Raw genomic sequence first — 26,955 nt, 5'->3', positions numbered from 1 at the left:
ATTGAAGGGATGGGAAATACATAGGGGGGAAAAAAAAAAAAAGACAACACTAGCAGAGGAAACAGTGAGAAAATGTGTTTCTTTAGAAGCTTTTGAAACAGAAAAACTAGTTACCTTACTACAGTGCTTACTATTTTTACATCTTTGGGTCAAGAAATTGTTGGGCTGAAGCATCAAAAATCCACCCATGAGAAGACTCTTCCATGACTGCTGCAGAAATCCAGTTCAGACACTCAAGACGATGCAGTTTGGTGCGTTTTACAGTTGCTTTTTATTGTCCCATTAATTAAGGGGATAATTTTCATGGCAGAAGAGTAAGAGGCTGTAAACTGCGTTTCTGGGCAATTAAAGGTTGAAGTGCAGAAACAATTTGAGAGTACAACTCAGTATTGGGGGAACACAATCCATGTAATAGAGAAGAAAACGGAAAAGACAGAAATCCCGATTTCACATTAGGATTGAGGAGGTGGGCGTTAGTGTCTAGTAGTACTAGCTAGCAGCGGTTTAAATGAGGAAGTTTTTGAGGATTGAAGCAAAAGAAAATTAAGTAGGTAGCAGTTGGGGCTGTGTTTTGGAGAAGGACGTTTCCATGTTGCAGCCTGCAGTTTTGCCTCCCCCCCCCGCCCCCAAGCATCTGGGTCAGGCATCAGATCCAGCCGCTCCCCACTACAGGCGCAAGCCCTAAGCCTGCGAGTGACGAGCTCGTGCCCTGGGGACCACAGACAGGCTGCCAGTCAGGAAAGCAGTTGCTGCGCGATGATGGCACCGTGGAGAAATCAGGGCCGCAGGAAAAAAAAGAAAAAAAAAAAAAAGTCAGCTTTAATGATCAGTCAGCTATGTGTGTCGTCTCCCCCGGCTCCGGCAGAATTCCCTCCTTACCTCTGGCAATAATTGCAATGCTGCGCGCGGAAAGGTGACGCCAGCTCAGAAGAGACCAGGAATGTGAAGCAGCGATGCTCGTTTCCCCCATTCCAGAGCACTGCAGCGGCCGGCAGAGCCGGAGCTGGGCCCTGGGCGAGCCTGGGGGCCCATGGCTCAGAGGCACACAGCCAGCTTTCCGGAAGAACGTAATGATTTCTGAAACAACAGCACCAAACCCGAGCTTTTTAAGAAAATGCTTTTATTTTTTTTGTTGGGTTGGCATGTTCCAGCAGAAATATTTTTCCAATCAGTTGATTATTTTGAAGGCTGAATGTCTGCCAGCTATTCTAGAGAGGAACACCCAGGATAGTAGGGCTACGGTCCTTCCGTGTCCAATTACCATGGCTTTCCTAACACTTTCCTAACACAACGGACACCAGCTAGGGAGAAACAGGAGAACTCATGTACCATCACGTATTTGTGTATCTCCAGCTCAGAGAGGCAAACCAAGACACTTTTCCCTCCGAGTGACAACTCTGGGTAACGCTTTTTAGGTGCTGACAGGCCTGCTGTGGAAAAGGGCTTTTTTTCCTGGTTGTATCTGAAAGTTTCCTTCTTAGTCTCCAGGCCAAACTTAGTCTCACTGTCCAAACTACCAACCTAAACCTCAAAAAATCCCATTGGTTAAGGCAGACCTTTCTCAAGCTTTCTGGTCTGCCGGAAAGATGACAGCACTTGCAGCACCCCACTACAATCCTCCACTGCTCTCAGATGATGCTGGAGCACGCTGGAGTCCTCTGCTACGTTAGGTGCAATGCACCGAAACGGCCTTCCAAGATGTGCATGGATAAAGACAAAAATCAAACTCTTCAGATGGTGAAAATGAGGTATTACTCCACCGGGAAAGACAGAACAACTTTCACACGCCAGCCACACGTATCATTTAACACATGATTTACATACTTCTCACAGTCATACCTTTGGCTTCAATAGAGACGTGCCTTAAAAGCTGGGTATGTTCGCTTCTGACTTCTCTTTGTAGGTAGAAACACGTGAGAAATGAATAGAGTATGGGCAGGAACATGCGCTTCAACTGAACACGAGCTTCTCACTTCAGAGATTGCAGGTGCTGGCAGTTAAGTGACTTTCTTCCCCCATGCCCCAACACCCCCATGGCCACTTGAAAAAGCGGGAACGTTGTCAAACCTACGTTTTCCAGAGTTATGCAGACAAACTATTCAGGAAACGAAGCGGGGGGACACACGGGCGGATGGAGACCGTACCGTCAATCCCATTAAAAGTTCAACTTGCTACCTAAGTACACATCAAACGGGAATAAAATATCTGGGGCTTTTCTATTATTAGTCTCCTCACGAGCAGATGAATATATTAAAGTTTGTAAAGCTCCAAGAGACCCTGCGATGGATGCTGCTCGAGGAGCGCCGCACACACGGACAGATAATCTGCACACGCGTAAGTGACAGTCATTTATGGAAGTTTTTTGTAAGAACTGTAAAGACCCCCACCTCGGTTAATGACATTGTTCAATCTTCTTACTTTTCTTCATAGATTCAGGGTAGAAAAGTATTCCCTCCTCCCTTCGGTGCTTGTTGCTAGAGGCATCCTGATAATCAGACTAATCTTGGGACCAATTTTCAACTCCTAACAGCTCGGTAAACTAAAATGCTCAGGCAATTTATTCTCTGTATATTGTCAGCCAGGTAACACTTGATTTCTCATTCCAGGACTGCATTTTATTGTTTTAAACTGAAATCCAGCATGTGTGTTTCCAACAGATTATCTCCATAATCACTTTCTTTTTGCTATGGAAATGATCTGAAAATGGTTCTTTGATACGAGAGAAGAGTTCACAAGGCCACGCTGTACAAAAGCTCGAATCGTGCAATTATCATTTGTAAAGAGAAACTGTTATCAAAGTAACTGCAGGGGACACCTCCAGGACTCCTCTTAGAGTCAGGAAATTTGAAACATATATTTCTCTAACACGCATTTCACTCCAAACCCTTCTGAATAATTCATGAGAACGGAGTTAAGCCTGGCACTCGGGACGGAGATCGGGGGCTTCTGCCGCAGACCGGAGGATGTCGCCGCTTCCTTTGGGGTAGGGGGGGACAGAGCTGGGGGTTCTCGGCACCAGGAGGTGCCTTTGATTTGGGGCAGTCCCTTCCCCGTGAGGGGCAGCTTGCAGGGAAGGGCTGGGGTGGAGGCGAGCACCTTCCTTACTGCTGTCTCAGGCTGCCCACTGGGGAGGCAGGGAGGTAAAGGGGAGCGGGAGCCCCCCGGCCCCCTCTGCCCCCACCAGTGCTGATGGCAACCAGAACCAGAGCCTCTGCTTTTCTGAAGCTGCATCAAATTACCCACACCGGCAGATAACAGATGCTATCTGCTCTTTAAAGGAAGGAGGCACCTTGAGATGAGAAAACGCCATTTTGTTCTTCCTTCGCGAAATGAGAGGAGCTATAAATTGCTGGAAAATGGTAGTTTACAAAGCACTAAAAGGAAGGCCTGCAGTTTGGCACCTGACCAATACCGAAAGAGCGAGTCTGGTTTTAACTATCATCTTCTGTGTCCACAGGCAGGCAAATTAGCTGAAGGGATGCTCGTTGCTTGTACTTTTTATTTGTAAAAGTAAAGAGGTCAGAGGCAGCCGTGCCCCGAGGGCTCGCTTCACCAGCACCACTGCTGCTGCCAAAGTCCCGCTCTCTCCCAACCTAGGATGAGTCGGAGAACTAGATCTATGAGGGAGCTCCTTCCCCAGGCTCTGGGGACTTTCTGAGCAAAGCTGACGACCATGAACTCAGGATTTCACCCCACAGAGCTCTGGGATGTTACTGCGCTAAAGCTGTCTGGGACTCGCATTCCCATTACGCGGTGTAGCCTGAAGACTTAATGCCATTTGATGTTGCCGGATTTTTGGAAGAGGACACGGGGAAATGGAAAATAACCATTTTATAGGACTTTTCAGCATCTAATCCCAAAGCACTTCTCTAATGCCAGACACTCCTTCTTTTTACAGACAGCAAAATTAACACTTATGTATTTTACCCAAAGTCAGAAAGTGGCAAAATACCCAGGTTTTGTTAATTGCCAGAGGCCAAATTCCTCCCCTATAAGAACAGGGTGCTGATGCACAGACCCGTGCTGCCAAGTCGCCAAGCAGGGCTGAGCGTAACTGTGTCTGTTTTTCATAACACAATAAGGCTAGGACACTGCCGCTGATAACTCAGATGTAAAACTGATGAGTTCCAATACAAAACTATGACAGTTTTATCCTTCGCAATCTCATTTTGCTGAAACACAATAATCATGAATACTTGGTCAATTATTGTCTTTGTAGTATGCAAGATTTTATATTTACTTACAGATATTCAAAAGCCAAAAAGTTGTCTTTAAGACACTTGAGGAACTGGGGAAAACACACAACTGTGATTGAGAAGTTGGTCCTAACACATCTTCTTCTAAAGCCTCTCTGTTTTTCAAATTTTAATCATTGCCTAATGCTATAGATGACACCTACTGGGCAAATGAAGGCCTGGCACATCCAGCATTCCCCAGCTTTCAGAACACCTGGTTATTTCCCGGAATTGCTGATAAGAACGAATCCTCTTTATCCTCTGCAGCAGGATTTTGTTGCACCCTTTACACAGGTGGGCAATTTGTAACCGCTAAGAGGAAGGACAGAAGTACAAACCCTCAACTTGCTAGAACCTACAGGATAAAAAGTGTCTCTGTGTTTTCAGAGGAGGGGATGCCTAAATTGTCCTTCTGAGACTTTGACTTTTACTGAAGTCTAAATAGTCCCTCTTTTCTTAGCTTTGTGCCGAAGCAGGAAGACCAGAACGTTAGGGAAAATAACCACTTACCTTTTTTTACCACTGATTAATTTTCTTTTGCTTTGCAGGCAGCTATGATAACTTCATTACACCACCCCATTACCAATCAGTGTTAAACAATGAAATAGCAGCGTGTTAGGGTTCATCAAATACAAGTGATATTAATGGCATAGTGAGAAAGAAAACACTGAAAATTCTCCCTTTATATTGTCTAATTATTCACATTGGGACTAATAACAGACTTTCAATGTATAAAAATGATATTAGGTATATTATCCAAGTTGTTGCTCTTATTGCTTTCTAGAGAAACCGATCTGAAGAGCAAATTTGTATCAATTCAAACTGCAAAAGAATGCAACCCAAACATCAGGGGTACTCTTCTCAAAGTTAGTCTATATTCTGCATTATGCACTCACTGATATAACTCCACTGATGCAAATTCCAAGTATTTAGAGAAAAAACCCCATACGATTATTGCTCCCCATTTGAACTTACAATAAGAAAAAAAACCTTCCACACACTTTGCATGTGCAGTTACAGTGATTAACTGCACATATTAGATATTTGCAAGCATAATTAGTTAGCTGTCTGCACAACTCAAATTACCCGGGAAACACTTTATTCTCCATGGTAGCTGCAAACCTGATGTGCCACAACTGCCCACGCTTTTTTGTGTGCAACAAGACACTTAAATATATGGAAAAATAGTTTAGAAATTTTAGTATCTCAAAAATTGATTCCATCTTTATTAACTTAATAGGGAAATTTCTAACAAACTTGTATTCAAATAAAAAAAAAAATTAAAAAAAGAAGAAAGCTGTACATTCAGCAGTGGTCCAGAACTTAGCTCTGCATGGTCCCAGAAAATAACGCCACATATTAAGGTCTCCAGATCCCCAAAGAAATGACAGACTGTCAGACGGTATCATGTTTTTTTTTAACACGCCACTTTTTGTCAGCTGCTCAAGTTTAATAAGGGGATTCACTTTGACCTATTGGTCATTAACTGTTCATGTATACATGCTCGACATGTGTATGGGGCAGTGTGCTTCTCCCCACATCTTTGGTATTTGAAACTTTATAAAAGTTTCTATAGAAACTTTACTCTGGATTGAAAGTTTTCTTCGCAGGAGAGAGCCCTAAATATAAAGCTTCCAGCAGTTGAGGCACGGAGACCTTTCCCTCAGGCAGCCATACTCCATTTTCCTCTCTGGGAGCACTAAGGTAAGATCTCACCAGGCACTGTTCTGGAGTTGAATATATTCGTGTAGAAATCTATCAGCAGTTCAGTGAAGAGATTCAGAGGTACCAGAGCACTCAGGGAGGCTGTTCCTTTCGACGGCCAGATCAAATTCAAACCAAAGACGCAGGCCAGGCTGGATGCTGTCATTCTGTTATATATGCTTTCCTGTGAAACCTGGAAAAACATAAACACGAGTGGGTACATGCAGACATGTGCCCCAGAAAGTGAGACAAGACACCATCCTGTACTGAGGAGGAACCAACGATGGGAGTAGACCCTGGCCACAGGTACATCACTGGCTTCTTAACAGCCTCAGGGCTGGCTGTGCAGCCTGGAGCTACAGGGCCACTGGAGTCTTACTCCCTTGAATACAAGATAACACGTCAGTAGAGTTAAACAAAAAGGCTGAATTGTTTCCTTATGCTAGGAAAATTAATTGGTTTCTATCCTTCTATATGGAATCTATTGTTATCTCTGCTGGGGGGCAGGGAAGGACAGCAGAAATAAACAGCTATCCCATCTGCGTTGGTACCAAGTCCTCTATAGAATAAACCTCGAGGACTTCTGGAGTTGTTTGCAAGGGTTTAGACTGATATTTTTTTTTGTCTCTTCACTGGTGCATGACTTCACTTCCAAGTACCTCCACATCCACCCAATTCCTCTGAAGCAACGGATGTGAAAATGGGCTGTAGGTAAAATACACAGCACTGAAACCTGTTCTGCACCTGGATGATGTGTCCTACTTCTGTCTGTGGATGTGAGCCCAGAACTGGGTAGCGGGAGTAATTTTTTTCTCTGTGTGAGCTTGGCAAGGAATTTGTACGTGTTTTGCATGGCTGGTATCTAAAGCCCAGTATGGTCTGGGTGTCCTATCTGACAAGTTCTCTGTTACTTTAAAGAGCCAGCAGTCTGAAGGTGCTCTTGATTCCTCCTGACCTAGGTAATTCAGCCAGTTCTTCTCAGGCTGATGGTTGCAGTTGTTGATCAGTAATCTGTCATGGGAAGACCATGCAGTCACCAAATGTGATGTACAGGTTACTCTGAAGCTGTCATCTCAGAACAGAACAGGAAATTCTTTATGCTGCAATTTTAAGTACAACAGGAAAGCAAAAATTCTGCTTCTCAGTGTCCCCCCATTTCTGCCTTGCCATAAAGCCTTCTGAAAAGGCAGCTCTGTAGCACCACAAAAAGCCTGAGGGCACTAGAAGAAAATCTAAGATCATGGGAACGCTTCTTAGCATATGCATGAACTCCAGTTGCCCTCTGCCCAGTAACACAGGTTTCGTTCCCCTCTACCTCCTACAGCACAGTTCCACCCTCCTTGGGTTTTACTTAGCAAGGAGCCTGTTTCCTCAGCCATGGGAGGATATAATGCCCTTCAGACACGTGGGCAGGATGTAAGTCTTGTCCTTAGGGGACATGAAGAAACACTTACGTGCCCAAAAGCGTAACATTTTCTTCCTAACCATATTAATTTTTCCAATAACAGGCACTATTTTTCCCTCCAATCTTTGCCTCACCCTCCTGGGACATCAAAGCTACCGTGGTGCTAGTGCTGCTACAAATATTAAAGGCTTCAAATGTTTTTAAGGTCATGAAGCAGGGCTGGATAAAGGAAACAGGTATTAATAAGGAGATATTGGTGCCATAACCACCTTTTCAAGGGACTGACTTCACAAGTTGAGAATACAAAGTCGTCAGATTAAATGGCAATGTCTGCTTCGTGACCTTATGCAAAACCCACATCATTCTCTCTAGAGTACGAACCACTGAAGGCCTGCTGACCTTCACATACTGCTCTCAATGCACTATTTAACTATACAGAAAAACCAACAAGCCCATCTTGTTCATTTAATCTGCTTCAGACGAGATCAGCTCAAACAAGAGTTCATTATACTACAGCAATGTAGTAAAGGCTAAACTGCTACCAAAATAACTGGTGAGGGAAGACAATTAGGATAACGTTAACAGGAGCACCCTGTTAACAAGGAGACATAGACTTAGGTATTACCCTGAAGGTAGCTGGACAGTGAAGGTGGCATTTGGATACTGCTAAATATACCACAGTTAGGTACTGCGTCCTGGCCCTTGAGACAAGTGGCTCATACTGGCTGCATCCGTACTGTGTAATGTTTTAACTGTGAAGCCCCGGTGGACCAAAGACTATTTTTTTGTGTTTCGCCCAGTTGAAAATCTCTAAAATACCATGGGAGCTACAGCTCATTGTGTTTTCTATAGGAGAAAGCCAAACACATGTGCTGTATATCCTAAGGAAGGTACCTCAAGTGTATAAAGGGTAGGCATCCTGTGGTGGCACAGAGGCATGTGGTATAGTACTGGAGGACAGTAGACAGTGGAAGCAGCCTAACCTGTTGCAGTTGTCTTCCCCTGGTTTTTGGGAGTACTCCCTGACACGCTCCATCCAGCAAGTTGTGTAGAGGTGCTGTCTTCAAGTGTTAGTTGAAACGCACCCAGCTTAACCCAGCCACTGCCTTCGAGGGCCAATGTCTCAGCCCAAAGCAACACCACTGCGACTTGCTGGTAGAGCTAGATTTTTCTGTTTAGGGCAACGATTTCAAAGGATGTTTCTACCTCCTAGATGAAACTTCCTCTTCCCACCCACCCCCACTCTGTGAACATTTCAAGGAGACAGTCAATGTTGAAATGATCAACAAAATTACCCATGACACAGCCTCTCCCATGAGAGAGAAAATCCTTAAGATAAAATGAAACAGTGATTATATCATCTGAGGCAGAGCTACACTAAGCCTTATCTGCGAGTCATCAATGAGGCTGACACTTAGGAATTCAAGGGAGACACAGCACATTGCTTCACTCCAAAATGCACAGCAATCCCTTTCTCAGCAGATCCAAGAAAAAGCGCGCAACTGAATCCAACTCTCCACAATGACCTTTCCCAGCTCATCAAGAGCTGCAAGCAAGGAAGCCTTGTCACACTAGCGGTAACAGCTTTATCCCTCCCCAAGAGGATCAGGCTTCACACCATCTCAAGTCCCTCACTTCTCCAACGCCAGACTTCTTTCTTGAATGACACGAACACATCCACTTCATCTACAGCAGCATCATGAGCAGCTGATGTTTTCTTCTGACACTAGACCATGTAAGGGCAGCATGCAGTCAGCCAACCTCTTTATGGGCTATCCCTCTAAATATCTGCACCCCAAAGCTACGTTCTAGCTAAGAAATACAAATGACACCTTTATCATTTGGACTAACCCCCTTGACTCTTTCTCTGATTCCCTCAGAAAGTTAGTAACTGTCATCTCTGTTTCAAGTGAAAATACACTTGATCTGTCAAATTGACAAGCTAATAAAAAACAGTTCTCCAAGGACCTAGATTGTATCTTTGAAGGAATCGTCTGAACATCACTGAAAAGTATTGCAACAAAGAACTACGCAGCTCCAGTTTGTTGTTTTTTTCCCCTCCTTTCATTGGAACATATACAGAAAAATCATTAGGTAATGACAGCCTATATTGAAAGAAAGTCCTCTAGAAAGATAAAACTTGTACATTGCAAAACTCATTACCGGGAATAAACACTGAAGATTTAGTGCTACATCAACAATTGCAAAATATACATCTTCAGTATCCCAGAATAAACACCCATCTCCCCCCCAGCAAAATCTGACGATTTTTGGATTCCACGTACTTGCATCCCAGCACCCTCATGGGTACCGCAGGAGTGAAACCAGACAGCCACTACACCACCTAATGAACTTAAACAGTGAAATCCAGAGGGCAGAAACACCAATTACCATCACGTTTTAAAAATATAAGGACATCATAATCTTTTTGGCTTCTCAGTCGCAATGCTGAAAGGAACTCCACAAAATATTTTCAAAAGAAAATTACTAGATATTAAAACACCCCCACAAACTGACTGGAAATATAAGTGTCTATCCCCGACTCTCTGCTACCTTGCAGAGGTGCCAACTGCTTGTACCTGCTCTATGAGGCTTAGTCATCTAATCCTTCCCAACGTCCTCCCCAGCCAACCCCAAGCTTTGCTGTTGCTAATTACACTTTTAAATTGGACAAGTGATTGAGGCAAAATAATTCAGAGCATTTTTTTCCAGCTTGTACTTGGCTTTAACTTTGCTGCTTCAGTTACAGACCTGAAGCATATCTCATGGGCCCCAAAACCTTGTCCATTTTTTCTAGTTGTTCAAGTTTGGCATTTTGAATTTGGCAGTTTTTTGCAATGGTTCTTTCAGCCGAGTCAGCCACCCCTCCCCACCATCAGGCATGACTGCAGGGACAGAAATAAGCAGCAGAGAGGTAAAGTGTGTAAGAGTAGAGAGGGGGGTGTATCAGCTGGTACCAAACCCAATGACATGGTTATTAAAAACACAATCTAGATGATACTACTGCCTTTACAAACTTTGCTGATTGTTTAGCCTTAGACTGTCATGGAAAATTACACAGTTTTCTACTAAATGGTTTCTGGCTTCAGAACTGGGTAACCGTAGCCCTCAGCGTGCTTTGATAAGTAATTTGCAAGAAGACTTCTTTGAGCTCTTTAAGTTTGGATGTGCATTCATAAATCCACTTCACTGCCTGTACAACGCAGGGCACAAACACTTCTTTGTGCTCACTTATCTCTTGTGAGATCTGCTGAGCAAGCATGGATATTTTTTACAGACATAATTCAGGGACTGACTTGTGACAACTGGCCTTTGTTTCCTCCCTTGCTCCTGGTTGCTCAATTCTGCCTAGGGACCTCAGTCCTCTGCAACTCCAAGAGGACCCTGCACATCCCTCTCTAGCGGCCAGATGCACGGCAAAGTGGAGATGGACAGCTTACACCTTTCACAGCATGCTGGGCTCATTACTGGCAAAATCACTGCTAATCTAAGGCTAAAGGATTTGGACATATGTTTGAATTTCAAGTCTTTTACTTTTGTAGGAGTTGCACTGCCTTGCTGTAGCACCCTTGGACTGGAAGGACCTGTTTCATTAAGTAAGGGGGCTGAGACTGCAGAGAAAATAGGGTTTTTTTTTTCTTCTTCCACAAGCCTGTATCAAACCTGGAGTGTTCAAAACCTGTATCTAGTGATTACAATTCATCCCACTTCATGAAATTACCACAAGTACCTCTTGCACTACTCAAGGCTGAGCTCATGGAAGAATTAAATTGCCTCTTATATGTAAGAAGGTTGATGCTTGCAGGTAAAAACTAGGATTATTGGTAGAGTGGTCTGTTAAAGTTTGAATTCTGGCAGCTTGTGCAGCACACCGATCTGCAATGAATAGAAATCTCTAGCTCCTAGATTGCTTCACATTCCCTTGACCTTTCCAAATGCAAATATTCCCTGAGACATTTAGGATGAAAAGCCATGGATCAGCAAAAATTGCAGATCTGAGCACTAGTATCAACTTGATGCTGTGCTTTACATAACAAGGCATACTTAAAAATAATGCTATGTTCTGTTGCTCAATTACAGAAAACACTATGTAGTACTTTTGCACACCTCATTAACACCTCAAGTGCTCAGCTCTTAAGAAGAGCGTTGAGATTGTGCATCTATTATTGGAACAAAGTCACTTACACGATTCATAACACTGAGGAGAGATATCAGTTGCTAAAATAATAGCAAATGACATGAGGTTTTCCTTAATAGCATTAGAGTTCAGCTAAGCAACAGTAAACGAACATATGGGTATTACAGGAACCTTGCAAGTGCTGTCTGGGTGAGGGTCATATCAATGTGTTTCTTTTAATCTTGCTTTTCTTTAGTGTTTTGATAGAAAAGGGGATTAAATATACTCGTTTCTGAAATATGCTACTGGCTAGAATATGGAAAACACGACTGTAGCCCAAGAACAGTTACTGAGGGCTAATTCCTGCACTGGTGAAAATCAGCATCATTACACATACACGATTACTTTGGTGGGCTCTGAGGTCTTCTGAAGCCTAGATCACTTTATTTAGGTGTCAACTACACCATGATCCTCAATTATAGGCACCTGGGTTTGAAATATGCAATACAGAAAAGGCAATGCATTAAACAGGGCAGAAGCAAGGGAAACTTACACTCCTATTGCTGTCTTTTCCTGCACGTAAACTGGCAACCAAAGGATGTCGCTAGGCTAACTGTAGAACTATTTGTAAAGGATGTTTCCCAAACCCTCACACTTGTGAGTTTTCAAAAAATGGGTAAAAAAAAAAATAAGCAAATCAAAAAGTAGGACAAAAGACACATGATTTCATTTATCCTGAAGCATACCAAAAATCCTTGCAAAACGACACAGTCAAGTTTTTCATTTAACACTGTAGTAAATTACAGAATGAGAGGGTATTTTAAACAGGAAAATGTTATTTGTAAGATTTAAATAAATTATTTTTCTGACTGTTGTTCTAAAGCTCATTAATATTTCTATCATTTTCTGAAATGACACTAATTTATTTGGTGTTTTAGTTGACCAAGATTTATACTTTGGAGGAAAAAATGTGATTTCACCTATTTTTTTTCCAGCACCAAAAATGAAACAGACACTATTTTCAGGCTTTTTCACTCCAAATAGGAAAAAACAAGAAGTAAATCAATAAACCATACCGTTGTGAATGTGAAGTGAAGGGGACAGGGACAGGACTTTTAAATATTCCAGTGCAGGCACAGTTCCATTTAAATTTACACAGTAATTTTCATTACATGTAAAGAATTTCATGGTGAAGGGATGGCCAGACCATCGTTTAGCACTGACTTCTATTACAGCTAGAGGGTTCTGCAACCTGAATTCACTTCATCGGCAAGCACTGCACCACCACCTCACCGTATTTTTAAATTCTTCAGTTTTGTTTTCTGTGGAGATTTTCAGTGCTGAATTAACAGGGACAGATTAAGCAAGAAAAGACTGGCACCACTTTGTAAATTTTGCCTATACTCACCATATGGAGAAAGCATATCAGGTATTTCAGAACAATGTAATTGTGTTCTGGAAGTCCTTGAATGATTTGTTTACATCTGGTGACACGTAAACTGCTCTCCACACCTGCAATGTCAAAGTCAGTCTTAATTTAACTCAAAAACATCAAAATATTAACAAGAAATAACCCCTTATTTATATCTGCTGGAATTTAGATATTCATCTGTAAAACTGACAACAAAATTCAGCCCTACTAACCTCCATGACCACAGCAACAGTTAGGGTTATCCCTTTGAATGTCCCTGTTATATTTTGTATTATTATATATCTGGCTAAGACTAACTTCCAGAGTATTTTCTCAATTCAGTGAAATAGCCAAAATAATTCCTTTGCTAGAGAGGACTTTCAAAGGTCTTGATTTGAATCTCAGTATCTCTCCACGCACTGAATCCAGACGTCTACTTTTTATGCCCTGACTTTATTCTTGCTGAGACACAGTCCTGCCCAAAATGTTCTTTTGGCATTCTGCTAACTTTAAAAACACCTTTCTGATTCTGCAGCAAACTCTTCTGACTTTGGGAAAAAATTATGAGATGGCCACTTGGGTAGGTAAGAATTTTCTAGAGATGAACCTAAGCAGGTTCATTAACTCATTTCTATAGATGGGCAAAACTAGAACTGGACCCCAAACGCATCACTTAGTCTGGGTGAGAATTACACTAACACTGCACTATATTTCAAATGCTGTACCAAATGACTTTTTTTTTTTTTTTTTTGCTGGAATATTGAAATGATTTTAATACTGGAAGTTTAACACCGATTTGGAGAAAAGTCTGATGATTACAATCATGCCTGATCTAACCAGCCCATCGTGCAGATTTTTTTCTGCATTTGTTGCAATTCCCTCTCCCTCTCCTTGACACAGCTAAAGTCACGCATAACTATGTGTGCATGCACAAAATTCCAGCATGTTAAATGCTCCCTTAAGCTCTGAATTAAACACATGAAGCTATACTGCGGTGACCTGTGTTGACGTTTTTCCTATGGCAAAGCTACCAGTTCCTGTAAGATACAATAATCCGAGTCCCAAGAATTCTTCTGTCAGCCTTCTGCAGAGTAAATAATGCAGGAAGTGTAGCAATACTGAGTAAAGGAACACTTGTTAGCAGTTTTCATGACCAAAGAAGTAGTTCTTTGACAATTATAAGTGTCAAGGTTTTATTAATTTTTTCAGTCAGTCACTCAGCTACTTTATTTCACAGCTCCCATCAATAACTCTTTAAAAAAATGTTTCAGATGAGACACTAAAGAGAAAAGTTTCACCAGCATTTCAAAGTACTGTAAAGCAGAGATACTGTATTTCTGGGTTTGCAGGTTAAGAGATGCAACAGATACAACACACGCTGCTCTGGTGTCTTCCAGAAGACAGCATGAGAATTTTCAAATCATCCCAAGACAGCTGTCTGCGATCACACCTCTTCAAGGCTCCCTTCTGCACTGTATTCACAGAGAACATGCCTTTGCCGCAGTCCAGCTTGGCTCTCAAGCTTAAGATCTTTTAAAATCAGGGTACCACCACAGCATCAAGAAAAGGTAGTGGACATCACACTACATAACACGAAAGCCCAAGGAGAAACGATCTTACACTCCACTTTTCAACATATTTTGTCAACATCTAAAATGTCAGTAAACAAAAATAACATGGAATGAATGTTTCACAGGTCTTTTCCAAGCAAAACCTCCCAGTTTTCCTTGGACAATGCGCCTTTCTCAGGTCCTTTTTCCAACTTGTTCTCATTTTTCACGTAGCTGAAGTATCTGAAGTACTAGCTGAAGTAGTATCATGTCCAGAAAGTCAGCACAAGATTAATACAGTAAAAATTAGCATTTGTACATCCTTTTTCCAGATTTCCCCCATTCTTTCCAGTTCTGAGTGACTATCCTTAGTCCCTCAATTTCTACCACCTTCCTGTGAATACACTGTTTTTCTCAATGCCCTGAGATATTTAGTATGTGGACAAATGAATCCTTGATTTGGAAGGTGGCGATCTACAGATTTGCAAATAGCAAAACTGTACAAAACTTCAGAGGATTCTGAACATGACCTGATTAAGTTTTATAATGGAAATACAGGCATAAAGTTAACGATATGGAGTAGTATGTGCAAATGCTAGTGATGGGCACAGTATAAGAATTTTACCTAGAATACAGTATATCTAGGCAAAGTAAACTTGCTGCACTTCTACACTTTACAAACATGTTGCCATTGAGACTTATCCTCAACCTGAATTACTTTATTGACCTACCCCAATAGCACCAGTCATGATAGTGAGGATAACCTACACTTTGCAACAGCATCAGCCCATGGTTACCAGAGGTATGCCAACAGATTGTTGGAAGCCATACTCCATTATAATATATATAATTTCCTCAAAAAGCAGGTTTTGGAAAAATGTGTGCTTGTGACTTGGTATTGGAAGTGCCACTGGTTCCCTGCTAGATTGACTATAGCCTGGATGGCAAAATACCAGTCTCCACAAGTACTGGGTACTAAACCTCAGGTATTCTGGGATCTCAGATATTCAACCCCCACCTATTAGGAAGTTGCCTTGCCAGCATTGTAAACTTCTAACCCCTGACAAAGGCCACAAAGTTTTATAATTCTTAGTTTCATATTGCGCCAGATCTTTAGATAATCAATGTCTTATCTTCTCATGGCTTTAGATCCTTTCTTCCCCAAGATGTTATCCCATGGGAACAGGTCAAATAAAAACAATTCCTTTCCCAGAAAAAAAAAAAGGATACAAACGACCGGCTAGATTTTGTTCCCACAGTTCTGCCAATGCTGCTGCTAAAACTAAAGCTGCTTTGACATAACTTGTATCACTGAGACTGACTCAATGCTGTGCCATGACATAAAAATGGAGCCCTGAGAGTAAGAAGTCCGATCCAATTCTTAGTAATACAGTATGGTATATAGATAAATCAGTAAACCTTATAAAAAGCAGAGAGGGTCTTGGTAACCCTGACCACCTTGCTCTAGGAGGTTGTCCATTTGTGGCTGCAGTGAAGCGCCAGTAATATTATATACCCACAACTGTGTCATGATTAGCAAACAGCAGTGATTAGGAATTAGCCAGGTCCAGTTCAACTTGCTGTATAAATTTTTCTAGAACTTATTTATACTTACTGGTGATTCCGAGGATATGATCGTAACAATCAAACGTTAGTAATGGCTGAGGGAGTTCCCTAAGGAAAGTCTTTAGGATAACAGCAGGAATATGGATATCATGGTAATCATCGAAATTCACAGACTTGCCTAAAAGGAGAAAAAGAAGAAAAAAAGGTGTTCAATCATATGTTTTACTGTTTCTTTAAACTACTGCTTCAAAACTGTGACACACTACATTTTGAACAGAAAATGTCTTAACTTCCTGCTGCTGGTAACTCCTGGCATTTTCTTTTTGTGTTTTTTTCATAGTGTTTTATTAATCTTGCTATAAGAGATTCTCCCCATAAAAGCATTTCATAAAATGACTTCACGGGGAAGTCAGTGACTTTCAAAATTACTTCACTACATTTCATAAATTATTAGGTAAGAATATATAACTTTGCCATAACCATGGAAAAACACCAGAGGCAAAATGACACAAAGACATTGTACTTCGTAACTACAGGAACTCAAAGTGCACAGAGGCAATACAAATGTTTATGAAAAAACCAGACCATTTTTGGCTCAAACCTTATCATTCATTAGCTGCTACAGATTTTGTAAGCTCTGGTCTGACAGCAATCGAAGACTGGCTATTCAGTAAGCATTAACTGCCTGTTGCCATCTTCCAGGTTTCTGTAATAGTGCTCTTAGTATGATATTTTATCTTACAGATGGTTTTATGATTAACTAATTATAAGAACACTAGCATTTCTACTTCACCAACAAAACCAAGATCAACAAAGCCCTCACATTGTTACCGGCAATGGTATGATGACAGCTTACCCTGATTGTAGAGTTTCTGAACATCTTTGATAGTCTGGATGCTGGCTGACCTTCTGAAGAGTCCCTCTACGTGTAGTCCTAAAAAAACAATTAATGGAGGTCTCATCTCTAAAAGCTCTCACTCTCTTGTTTTTCTCTACAGGTTCAGTAGAACACAGAAAAGAGGCAGAAGGTTTGGGAAGAAATCCACTCAATATGCTCTTTTTTAAAAAAAATAAAATCCTTGAGAATAGAACATACAATCAAATAATGTTGCAACATCGCCTACAGGACTTTCTTTAACGTGCCTCACAGAAATACTACCATCTTTCCTTAAGCGTTTTAGAGTGTCTTGCCAACTATGATTTTTCTTTAAAAGTAGCTTTCAATTGTGCCTAATGACATAGAAGCAGGAGACTTAGATTCACCAGGCTGCTTATGTACCCACTCTCAATGGGCGTATCTGCAAACTGAGCCCCAAACCACGCCTGCGAATCTGCTATTCTCTTTTTAAATGCCTTAAACCTTTAGCAAGCTAAAAATGATATTTGCCAAGATGCCCCAAGCTCCCTCTTCTGTCAGTGGGTGAGACAGATCCTCTAGGCTGGGGAACGTTTGATAGGATCTTTGGATGGAGGAGCCTATTTGTTACCATTGGAGGGATAGTGGCCTCCCCAGCTTAAAGGCAGTTTTGGGCAGACCACTGCTCCTTTCACCTCTCCCTGGAAGTCAGTGGGACTTAAGACTCTGCCTGCCCGTGGTATTTTGAAATACCCAATTCCAGGCTGGAGGCACTTCTGAAATATTTATTATAAATCTCCTGAAGTGTATTGACCTAATTTGCTTTCACATCTTGGACTAACTGAAATCTGAGTTCAGCTACAGAGGAAAAACTTCAATAAAATGCATCCCATCAAGGATCTAATTTGTGCCACAGCTTTCAAGGTAAGTTATTTATCTGAATTATTATGCAAAACAGGATGGGGACAAGAAGCGTTACTTTTCTTGAGACCTGTGGTACTTCTTGCTTTTGAGTTTGGTAAAATCATCGTGTCCCTCTCTCTTTCCTTCTCTCTGGTTTGTGCTGTTCCTTCTGCCCAGCAGGTAATGCAATTTGGCTCACATGTAGTCTCAACTGGAGATTCCTACTGGAAGCACAGCAATCTAAAATATTAACCTATGCTGGTCTGACAAAACATAAAATTGCTGACATTTTGACAGACCACCCACTGACTTGGCAGGACTGCTGCATGTTTTCTTTATGCAAGTGTGAAAGAGCAGATTGACTTTTTTATTTTTTCCTGCTCATCTTTCAGCAGGTAAATAGCCAGACTGAAATCAAAGTTTGCATATTTCAACTAAAGTACACGTGCATCTATTTGCATGATCAAGAATCTTTATGGTGTTCTAAAAAAATTTTTAGTCATACATTAATGAAAGATACTCTGTCACTCTTGTAAATTCACCCAGGTTGCATGCATATTTTACACATGAAAAACTAGTAAACTAATACAAAATTCCTTAATGAACCCATTCCTCACAGAATAGCATTTAGTATTGTTCACACAAATTTAGATCAGTATACTAAAAGAACTGATAATGTACTACTGAAGTAAATTTTCACAGACGTGTTTTAGAGACTTTTGCAAAGAACTCCAAGTTCTACTCAATTCTAGATTTAGAGGCTCCTTCCAAGTTACTTCCTAAGCATTTATGCCCTTGCTTTTTAAATTACAGGTTGAATATTAAAACTTTAGCCCATGCACTCAGTTCTGGAAGGAGCGTATCTCAAACTACAATATATAAGAAGGACATGTGTGTTTACTAAAGGAACCAAACGGACAATAATTATGATCTATTTGACCACTTGCTTTATTCCCGATCAGATCGTGTTTCAGTGGAATAAAGTTACGGCAAATGACATCACTGCAGTAAAACGGTTCCATTAGATTTACAGCACAGCCTGTCTAAAGACATGGTTTTGGAAGTGGCAGCTGTGAACAGCTAGCTCATCAAGGCATTGCCCTCAGCAAATAAGAAATACAATAATTTCCTGAGAGTTTGTAGAATTTTATGCTGGCTGTCAGTGGACTGGAGGATTTCTGTAGAAAAAAATCTTTCAGAAAACGGACATCATAAACGCTTGCAATTCGGTTTGCAGGAATTGGTTTAATAGTTAATACTTTAATCTGATGTGAATCTCACTGTATAAACTACAATGTAATAAATATCAATTTTTAACATGTTTATGCCTTTATTGGCTAAGCTTTCAAGTGTCTAATTAAAGACATTAATCTGTAGCATAGACAGCAGCTGTACTTGTCTGGCCCTGCATCCCGTCAACGTTGCTGTAATGGCACATAACACTAAGCTCTTGCTGGATATGGTGTTTTTTTGAGGGGGAAAACCAACTTTTATCCTCATCTGCAGAAATCTGGGATATGAGTGACATCCATTCTTCACCCAGAATTCATTTTCCAGGTCAGCTGAAACAGTATCAATATACAGCAATTTGTTTGATCACAGGTGGCAACCAGCCAACTACCTTCTTACATTTGTGGGCAACCTATCCAAATGACATGACACTAATTAAATGTAGGTTAGTGCAATTCTTAGGAAGAAAGAAAAAGCTATATTCTCCTTCTAAAGTAAGAGAACCCCAACAGCAAAAGAACCACATCTTTTTTGCATAAATATAATATATATAATAGCAATTTTTAAATAAAGCACGGGTCATAACTTTGGCCTATTGGTAAACAGAAAGATGAATCAATGGGAATTATGCTATTGAAGGGGGAAAACAATGAGCCTGGGTACAAAGACAGCCCTTTTGCAATATATTTTTCTGACTTCTGTGATGTATATGAACTGAGCAGGACACTTTTTTAGAAGTCTGTAAGTCTATTAATTGCTCTCAGTGCCTTCTGTGTTTAGGCAGGGCAGGGGAAAGCCGCCTGAACACATGATTTGAACAATGGTGTTTCCCATGTCACGTAACCTGAACAGCATAGGCATATGCCCCCATCTAGGGTCTCATAAGGGATGGGAAGGAGGAAAAGGACCTGAAGCCTCTCCTTCGTTATTCCACTGTGATGGAAAATACATGGCCTTATACACAATCAGGAAATACTTTCTCCAAACCTATCTCTTCCATTTCAGACACTAGGGGGAAAAACCCACCAGTTCTTGGAACTACCATAATTAAGCTAACACATGGTGCCCACACTAAAATAAAATTAATCGCTGTATCTTCTTTTTGCAGACAAAATACATGACAGAGTAACCAGAGTTATGGGATGAGGAAACAAAATGGCCTGAAGACAATCCTGGTCATTGCAGCTCAAAGAATTCATTTTTTGTCCTTTTAAGAAAATAATTTTGAAGTAGCCTAATTAATTCCTGTTAACAGTGTTCTTCAATCAAATCCCATTTACAGCATGACTCATGTCAGCTGCCTCTTTAAAGAGAAATGTATTTTTTTTGTGTCCATGTTGAGCTATTTTGACATTAATAGTGTGGGTAACCCAGTCCATAGAAAATACCAACGCTGGAGCAGCAGTGCTTACTGGAACACTGCTAGGGGATGACTGACATGAGCAGCTAGCCTGGGCTTTCCAGTTCTGATAAACACGCAGCTGCACGTCACTCACATATTTTAGCAACGCTGCAGAGCCTCTGTTGAGATAACTCATCAGAAGCTGCTCCCTGCCCCACACCAAAAAAATAGAGATAGATACAGACAGATACAGAGATCAGTGGAATTTTGCTACCCTGCACTAAGCTCTCCAGACCAAAAAGAGCAAAATTTTGTTTTAAATATTAAGTGATATACAGAAAAAACGTAGTGAAGTGACTAGTGAAGGAGCCATCTGTATTCAATGAAAAGTGATTCTGCAATGAAAAGTGATTGAGAACTTAACCGAGTAATTATTTAAATGTCAGTAATCATAAATGAAAACAGGCAGGCACTTCATTCCACATTGAAATAAGATAGCTTTTACCACAGTAGACAAAATTTCACAGTGCAATGACACAACTGTGTCACACTCCGAATTAATAAACTGTTTGCTAAAAATACTTAACCTCCTTTTACCCCCCCGATCAGTTGTCCCACTGGAAAGACACAGAAAATCAAAACTGATAAAGATAAATTAAAGCAACACATGCTGTCACATTGCTGCAAACTTGTCAAAGAGAGAGAGATGAGAAAATTACATTCTTTTTCTTTCAATCATCCTTGATTTGAGGGTTGCTGGCATCAAAAACCTTTGTTAATTTGTCTGCTTTCAGAAGAGAAATAGCAAAGAGTGAGCATCTGAATTCCTTCTGTCCCAAATTGAGTTTGGAAATGTTTCTTTTGGCTGGGGTCCTGCCAAGTCTCAGGAAGTGTCCAGCCTGATTTGGAAGCGGTTTTCATTCTCATTAATACAACTGATTTAGACATCTTCTTGCAGATTACCTAATTCTAGTAAGATTCTTTTTTTAAAAAAATTAGAACTAATTTAATTCTAATATGTGGGCTGATGAGTTTATAGCATATTTCAATTGTCCATCTTCAGTGTAACACCTTAAATGCCCAAAGTAGTAGCAACTGTGCATTTTTATGCTTAAGACGAATGCGAAATTTATTTTTTTTAAAGCTAGAATACAGTACAAGTTTGAGGAGGAGACTGCACAGCCTTCCTTTCCCTTGTACTCTGTGCAATGAATATTGAACGAGTGAGCATGATGTCTGCAGTTTGTAAAGATCATTTGCACTGCAAAACGGTGCACAGCAGCTCAAGGGCAGAGGGGAAGAGAAGGGACAGTTCCAGCCCTACCGAAAGGCTGAGCAGTAGCAGCAGCAAGGGCGTAGAACTGTGCATCCTCCACAGAACGCACAGCGTATTTGTGTCCTTGCGGTTTTGAATGGCACAGTCTCTAGCCTTTGGATTTATGAATGAATATTCTCAGTTTACACTTGGCACCTCTGAACATAATTTATTTGCAATGCCTGAGCACCAAAAACACAAACTGTGCTTATTACAAGGTTCATTTTTATTTGATGGCACAAGAACCAGTCTTGGGATTTATCTCGTCTCCATGAACCCTAGGTAAAAACACTCACACGAAGACAAAAGAGCCAAGAACTCAGAAATGTTTATATGGCCAATGTCAAGCTTTCTCAGTGTTGCATTTTTAAAAGATATTTGATTGATCACAAGAAGTGGAGGCCAGGAGGCAAACTCACTAAGCTGCAGCAATCCAAACATATTCGGAATGCATAACCATCCATCTCCACCCATTCTGACTATCACCACCAGGATGTATTCATTCACATTAAAAAATGGAACCAAAACTTTCTCCATCAGCAAGATTTGTTGTGCTTCATGGAAAGGATGAGAAGGAAAGATTAATCACTGTTTACCACTGCTTCTGCTATTGAACAGATAAAGGACAGCTTTAGTTGTCACTATAATCATACCATAGGACATTTATTACTTTATCATTAAACTTCTATAGCACGGTTATTACCATTTCATTTAGAAGTCTTGGTCATCACCCAGGACTCCCCTGTGGTACCACAAGACAACATCGAACAAAAACTTTGTTCTGCAAAGCTCTTCCAGTCAACAAAAGAGATGAGGTAGGACAGAAAGACTCAGCAATGGGGCTAGTGCGAGATAATGTTCCTATAGGGGACAGTTATCTTTTCTGCTTTATAATTCTGTAGTGTGATTCCTTCACTGTGAGTTTATTGTTCCATCATTTCTGAGCTGCTGCTGATCTTACATGGTCTCTTTAGTAATCAGTGCTCTATGCAATTTTTTTTGTTGCTGTTCCCTTATTTGGCCATTCCTGGCAACGCAAATATTATCAAATTTGGGGAATTTTAGTAATAATGCCAGCAGGCTAGCTTTGGTTTTAAATTATTTAAAATATGGACAAATGTGTAACTTATCCCTCTGAGGATACTCTCTAAAACATAAAATACATTAAAAATAATTACCCTACCTATGTATTTGAAATTGGTATTTTGCATAAGACCAGTACAAACGACAGCGTATTAATATTTGAGATAGGCTTGAGGAACACTCCTGCTCTTTGTAACCCGACATCTGTGTGCAGGTCTGAACAGTACAGTTTATATCCACCTTTATAATGAATCAAATACAAGTTCCCTTCAAAGCTGTTTTCTGACCTCCCGTTGTTGGGGGGGTTGCAAACAAAATATGGATTTTGCCATGCAGTTTTATTTTTAATGTATATCTGTTAGTACACTCGAAGTGTGGGTCAGAGTTTAAAAACTAAGAGACCACGGTGAATTCCACCAACATTGACCTAAACAAACACCAAAACCACCAGGCACATACCACATAGCTTTTAATTTATCACGATACCTTATATCTAATTTATCACGATATCTTATATCCAGTCTGTAACCTGCTTTTCTAGAAAAAAAGACATGTAAGTAAAAGACATGAAAAGGAACTTCTGCTGTGACATCTTAGTAGGGTTTAAAAGCAGAAATGTATTTCTGAATCCTCAAGCCTACAACAGATAAAACTGCCTCAGAGGCCGGGCAGCTCTGAAGGCCCAGCTGAGCATTATGGAAGCCATAGACACAAAGATGCATCCTCCATAGCACGGCATTACTTATATCCCTGGTTACCAAAACAGTTGGTTAGAAGTGACAGTCCCCATTTACATTCTCACTTCAGCACAAAATAGGTTGCTGAGGACACGCGGGGACATATTAACCAGAGAATGAAAATTACTACCCTGTGGCATAAGTTGGGCTTCTTGGAGAAAAGGGCCTGTGAGCAAAGCATCAAGATCATTACCGCCGAAGGAATGACAGCAGGTTAGAAACACTTATGAATTGTTCTGACAAGAGAGTGAATATTTAATTGTGCTCAGTAATTTCTCGCAGCATAGCAGAGATAAGGTAGTACACAAAAAAAAGGTCTTCTTTAGTGCAAGTGCAAGTCAAGCCTTGCATTTATAGACTAGGCAGATGAGCATGTTGTGGTTTTGAGGCTGAGCATAGAAAAAAATGTCCTCTGGTTTGCTGGTCACTATGAAGATGTGAAGTTTGCAAGGGCACGTAGCGATAGGACGAGGGGCAATGGCTTTAAACTAGAGCAGGGTGGGTTTAGATTAGGCATTAGGAAGAAGTCCTTTACAGTGAGGGTGGTGAGACACTGGAACAGGTTGCCCAGAGAGGTGGTGGAGGCTCCATCCCTGGAGACATTCAAGGCCAGGCTTGATGAAGGTCTGAGCAACCTGATCTAGTTGAAGATGTCCCTGCTTACTGCAGGGGGCTTGGACTAGATGACCTTTAAAGGTCCCTTCCAACCCAACAGATTCGATGATTCTATGTATTCACAAGTGTGCTACGTTAAACCTATCCTTCCTCTTTGGTCTAAATCATCAGTTGTGTTCAGGATCATACTGATACCTTGCTTCTGAAATTAAGAGCACTTCTCTAGTTCGGTCCAGAAGATGAACTCTGAGGCTTAGTCTTAACGAGCTGATGATTTTCTTAGATACTCAGAACTTATTTTAGGAAACAATTCTTCCCTGTGAAGGTCAGCAGAACTGAAATTAAGCATTTGTAAAATCCATTATTAAAAACTTTTAAGAACATTTTTCACTCTAAAGTGGAGCTAGAATGAAGGTGGTGAGATGCTTACTTTCTCACTCTTTGTTGAAAAAATAACCTGAAAACTATTACAGAAATTAAGAAACTTAGTTTATTGTGTTAATTGTAACATTGTCTGAGGCATCAGCCATAACAGTTCTCATTTATATAATGCAAACAGATGTAGAGGAATCTCTGCTTACGGTAGATTCCTTAGTCTGTGTTAAGGTGACTTACTAACCGGATCCAGTGAGAGTCATCTTGCTTAGAAACAGCTATCTAAATATGCAGTCAGATAAATATACAAGGAAGAAACCCGCACTCACTGTCATAATGTTAATTTGGCTGTTGGGAATGAGGACATGCTTGCTGCTGTCAGAGACCACTCACGTACAAGAAGGGGAGTTTTGGCTCATTTGTACAGATGAGGATGCTTCCACACTGGGGAGAACACTTCTGCAAACAGTGTTATCTGAAACCAAGGCAGAAAATTTAAACATCAAGGAGGAAAATGTGACATGAAGCAATCTGTCAAAGGGACTGGAGACATTAAGATGAAAAAGGATGGGTGAACTTTAGAGGCTGAAAGTTTACTTAATTTGGTGGCATATTATTGCAGGCTGGTGCCTAGTTTGAATACCACCACAGCTCCCGCATCACATCTGTTCAGGAAATAAGAGCCTGACCAGCACAGAATGGACTTAACAGACGTCAGAGGGTCTCTGATGTTTCAAGAAATCTTAAACCTGTTGATGAAGTGTGACTTTGCAGAAGCTTTTGTGATCTAAGCCAGAGTTTCAGAAACTGATTTCAGGTACATAGATGTGAAAATGTAGCAATGGGAAGAAAGAGTGGAAATACTGCACCTAAGGTGAAAAACAAAACCCACTCCCTGCTAATTCTGCAGGGCTGGGAACTATGCCAAAATCAATAGGGTAATGACAGTGAATTTTTGTCACTTCCGGAAGATGAACTGAAGCTCTCACTGTGCTCACGGCTGCGTCTGGAGTGCAAAGAACGCTGCCAGTCAGCCTCCCGGGGCTGTCAGCACAGGAACTGACACTCGCTGAAGCTGATGGCAGAATTGAGATATTCCCAATTTAGAGAAAGAGTTAAAATCATAGCAGACAGCAGGTACAACAGATACCTGCACACTTATAATCAAGTGCAAAAAAATGCATGTCTATCACCTACTGCTTAACAGCCTTGGCATGGCAGGTACTTGGCTTTCAGGCATCAGCTGGCTGAGAATGTCAGAAAACACTCTACCTGACAAGTCATCTCTCCTTCAAAATCCGGTTTACGGAGATCGCCTCATGATAGGGATTACGACAGCTCTGAGCAAACCCGGGCTTGGTTGGAAAATATCAACGTTGACAGAGCCCATGCCCTTCCTTCCTGGGGACACAGAAGGACAGAGAGCTGGGGAAAAAATGAGATAGTCCAGCTAGCAAGTGCATGGGCTGGACTACGTATTGGTGGCCAGCATTACCATGCCACAGACTTGCGTAGATGCACAAAGTAGGACAAGGGCTTTGTTCGGAAGTATCATCACATTTCCTCAGAGACTATCCTTTACAAACTGTGCTGATACAGCACTGAACAGACGAATATTTAGCCAAAAAAAGACTAAGTTTGGAGAAAACCCAAGGATAATTACTGCTTTCAGAATAACAAACATTTCAACTAGGAGAAATTCTGCAATGACAAAGTTGAGCCAACCCTTTCTTTTGTCACAATCATGAGAGCTAAAACTTGCTATTTTTTCCCCGTACTGCGCAGTTAGTGTTGCTGCTTCAGAAAACTGCGGGTATCTGAGCTGGACTCAGCAATTGTTGAGAGAGAAGAATATGGGACTGGTGCAATAGTGATGAGAGAAAACACCCAGAAAGAACAAAAGCAAGACAGGGAGGTGGTTTTGTGTCAGATCAGTGCAAGAATTACTAGTTACTGGGCACTAGCACAATATAAGCTTGGCCATAAACCTCCTATTTCTTTAAAAATCATTAAATAGGCCCAAGGAAGTGCCAGATATGCAAAGCCTTCCTCCCAAGCACAGCCAAAAGTTTAAATCAATTAACATTTTAGAGACTAAATTTTCACTCAATTTCTAAATAATAACAGCTGTACGAAGTAATGATGTTAGTGCACATTCATCCTCATTTTAGCTCTCAACTCTTGTGATTAGTGAGGAAGAGGTATTTGCCTGTTAAGGTAATCTAAATATATGTAAGGATGATTGTTTCATAACAATTTAAAAGACGAAAAAGTCTGGCTTTCATCTGCAGATGGGGCATGCACTGATACACTACACAAGCTCTAATTATCCACTTACAATTATAATTACAGGGATTGTTTCAAGCTGCCAGTCACTTGCCTTCAACATTCTTAGTAGTGAACTATTCACATTCCCTGGATCCAACCATAATATTTTATACAAGCTACACCTGCGAAGTTTTCATCATTAGCACCAGTCTGGAAATAGCACATATGAACAGCTTTATGGGC

The 26,955-nt window shown here is 40.9% G+C and overlaps 1 protein-coding gene across 7 annotated transcripts in view; it reads right to left on the bottom strand.

Annotated features, from left to right (window-relative positions):
* Positions 1-5,376: 5,376 nt before the first annotated feature.
* The window catches only part of ARHGAP8 (Rho GTPase activating protein 8), a 79,822-nt gene continuing 58,243 nt past the window's right edge, over positions 5,377-26,955 (bottom strand). For 4 of the 7 annotated variants that reach the window (XM_063354907.1, XM_063354909.1, XM_063354913.1 and 1 more), the window contains exons 10-13: positions 16,845-16,922; positions 16,038-16,166; positions 12,870-12,973; positions 5,381-6,132 (exon numbers count right to left, since the gene is read on the bottom strand). In XM_063354907.1, the coding sequence (XP_063210977.1) occupies positions 5,935-6,132; positions 12,870-12,973; positions 16,038-16,166; positions 16,845-16,922 (509 nt within the window). In that variant the 3' untranslated portion in view covers positions 5,381-5,934. Of the gene's footprint in view, positions 6,133-12,869; positions 12,974-16,037; positions 16,167-16,844; positions 16,923-26,955 lie in introns of all 7 variants that reach the window. The other 3 variants (XM_063354922.1, XM_063354914.1, XM_063354931.1) reach the window with 3 other exon arrangements.

Source organism: Chroicocephalus ridibundus, chromosome 1, assembly GCF_963924245.1.
Source record: "Chroicocephalus ridibundus chromosome 1, bChrRid1.1, whole genome shotgun sequence".
Lineage (NCBI taxonomy): Eukaryota > Metazoa > Chordata > Aves > Charadriiformes > Laridae > Chroicocephalus > Chroicocephalus ridibundus.
This window is presented reverse-complemented; position numbering and strand designations above follow the sequence as displayed.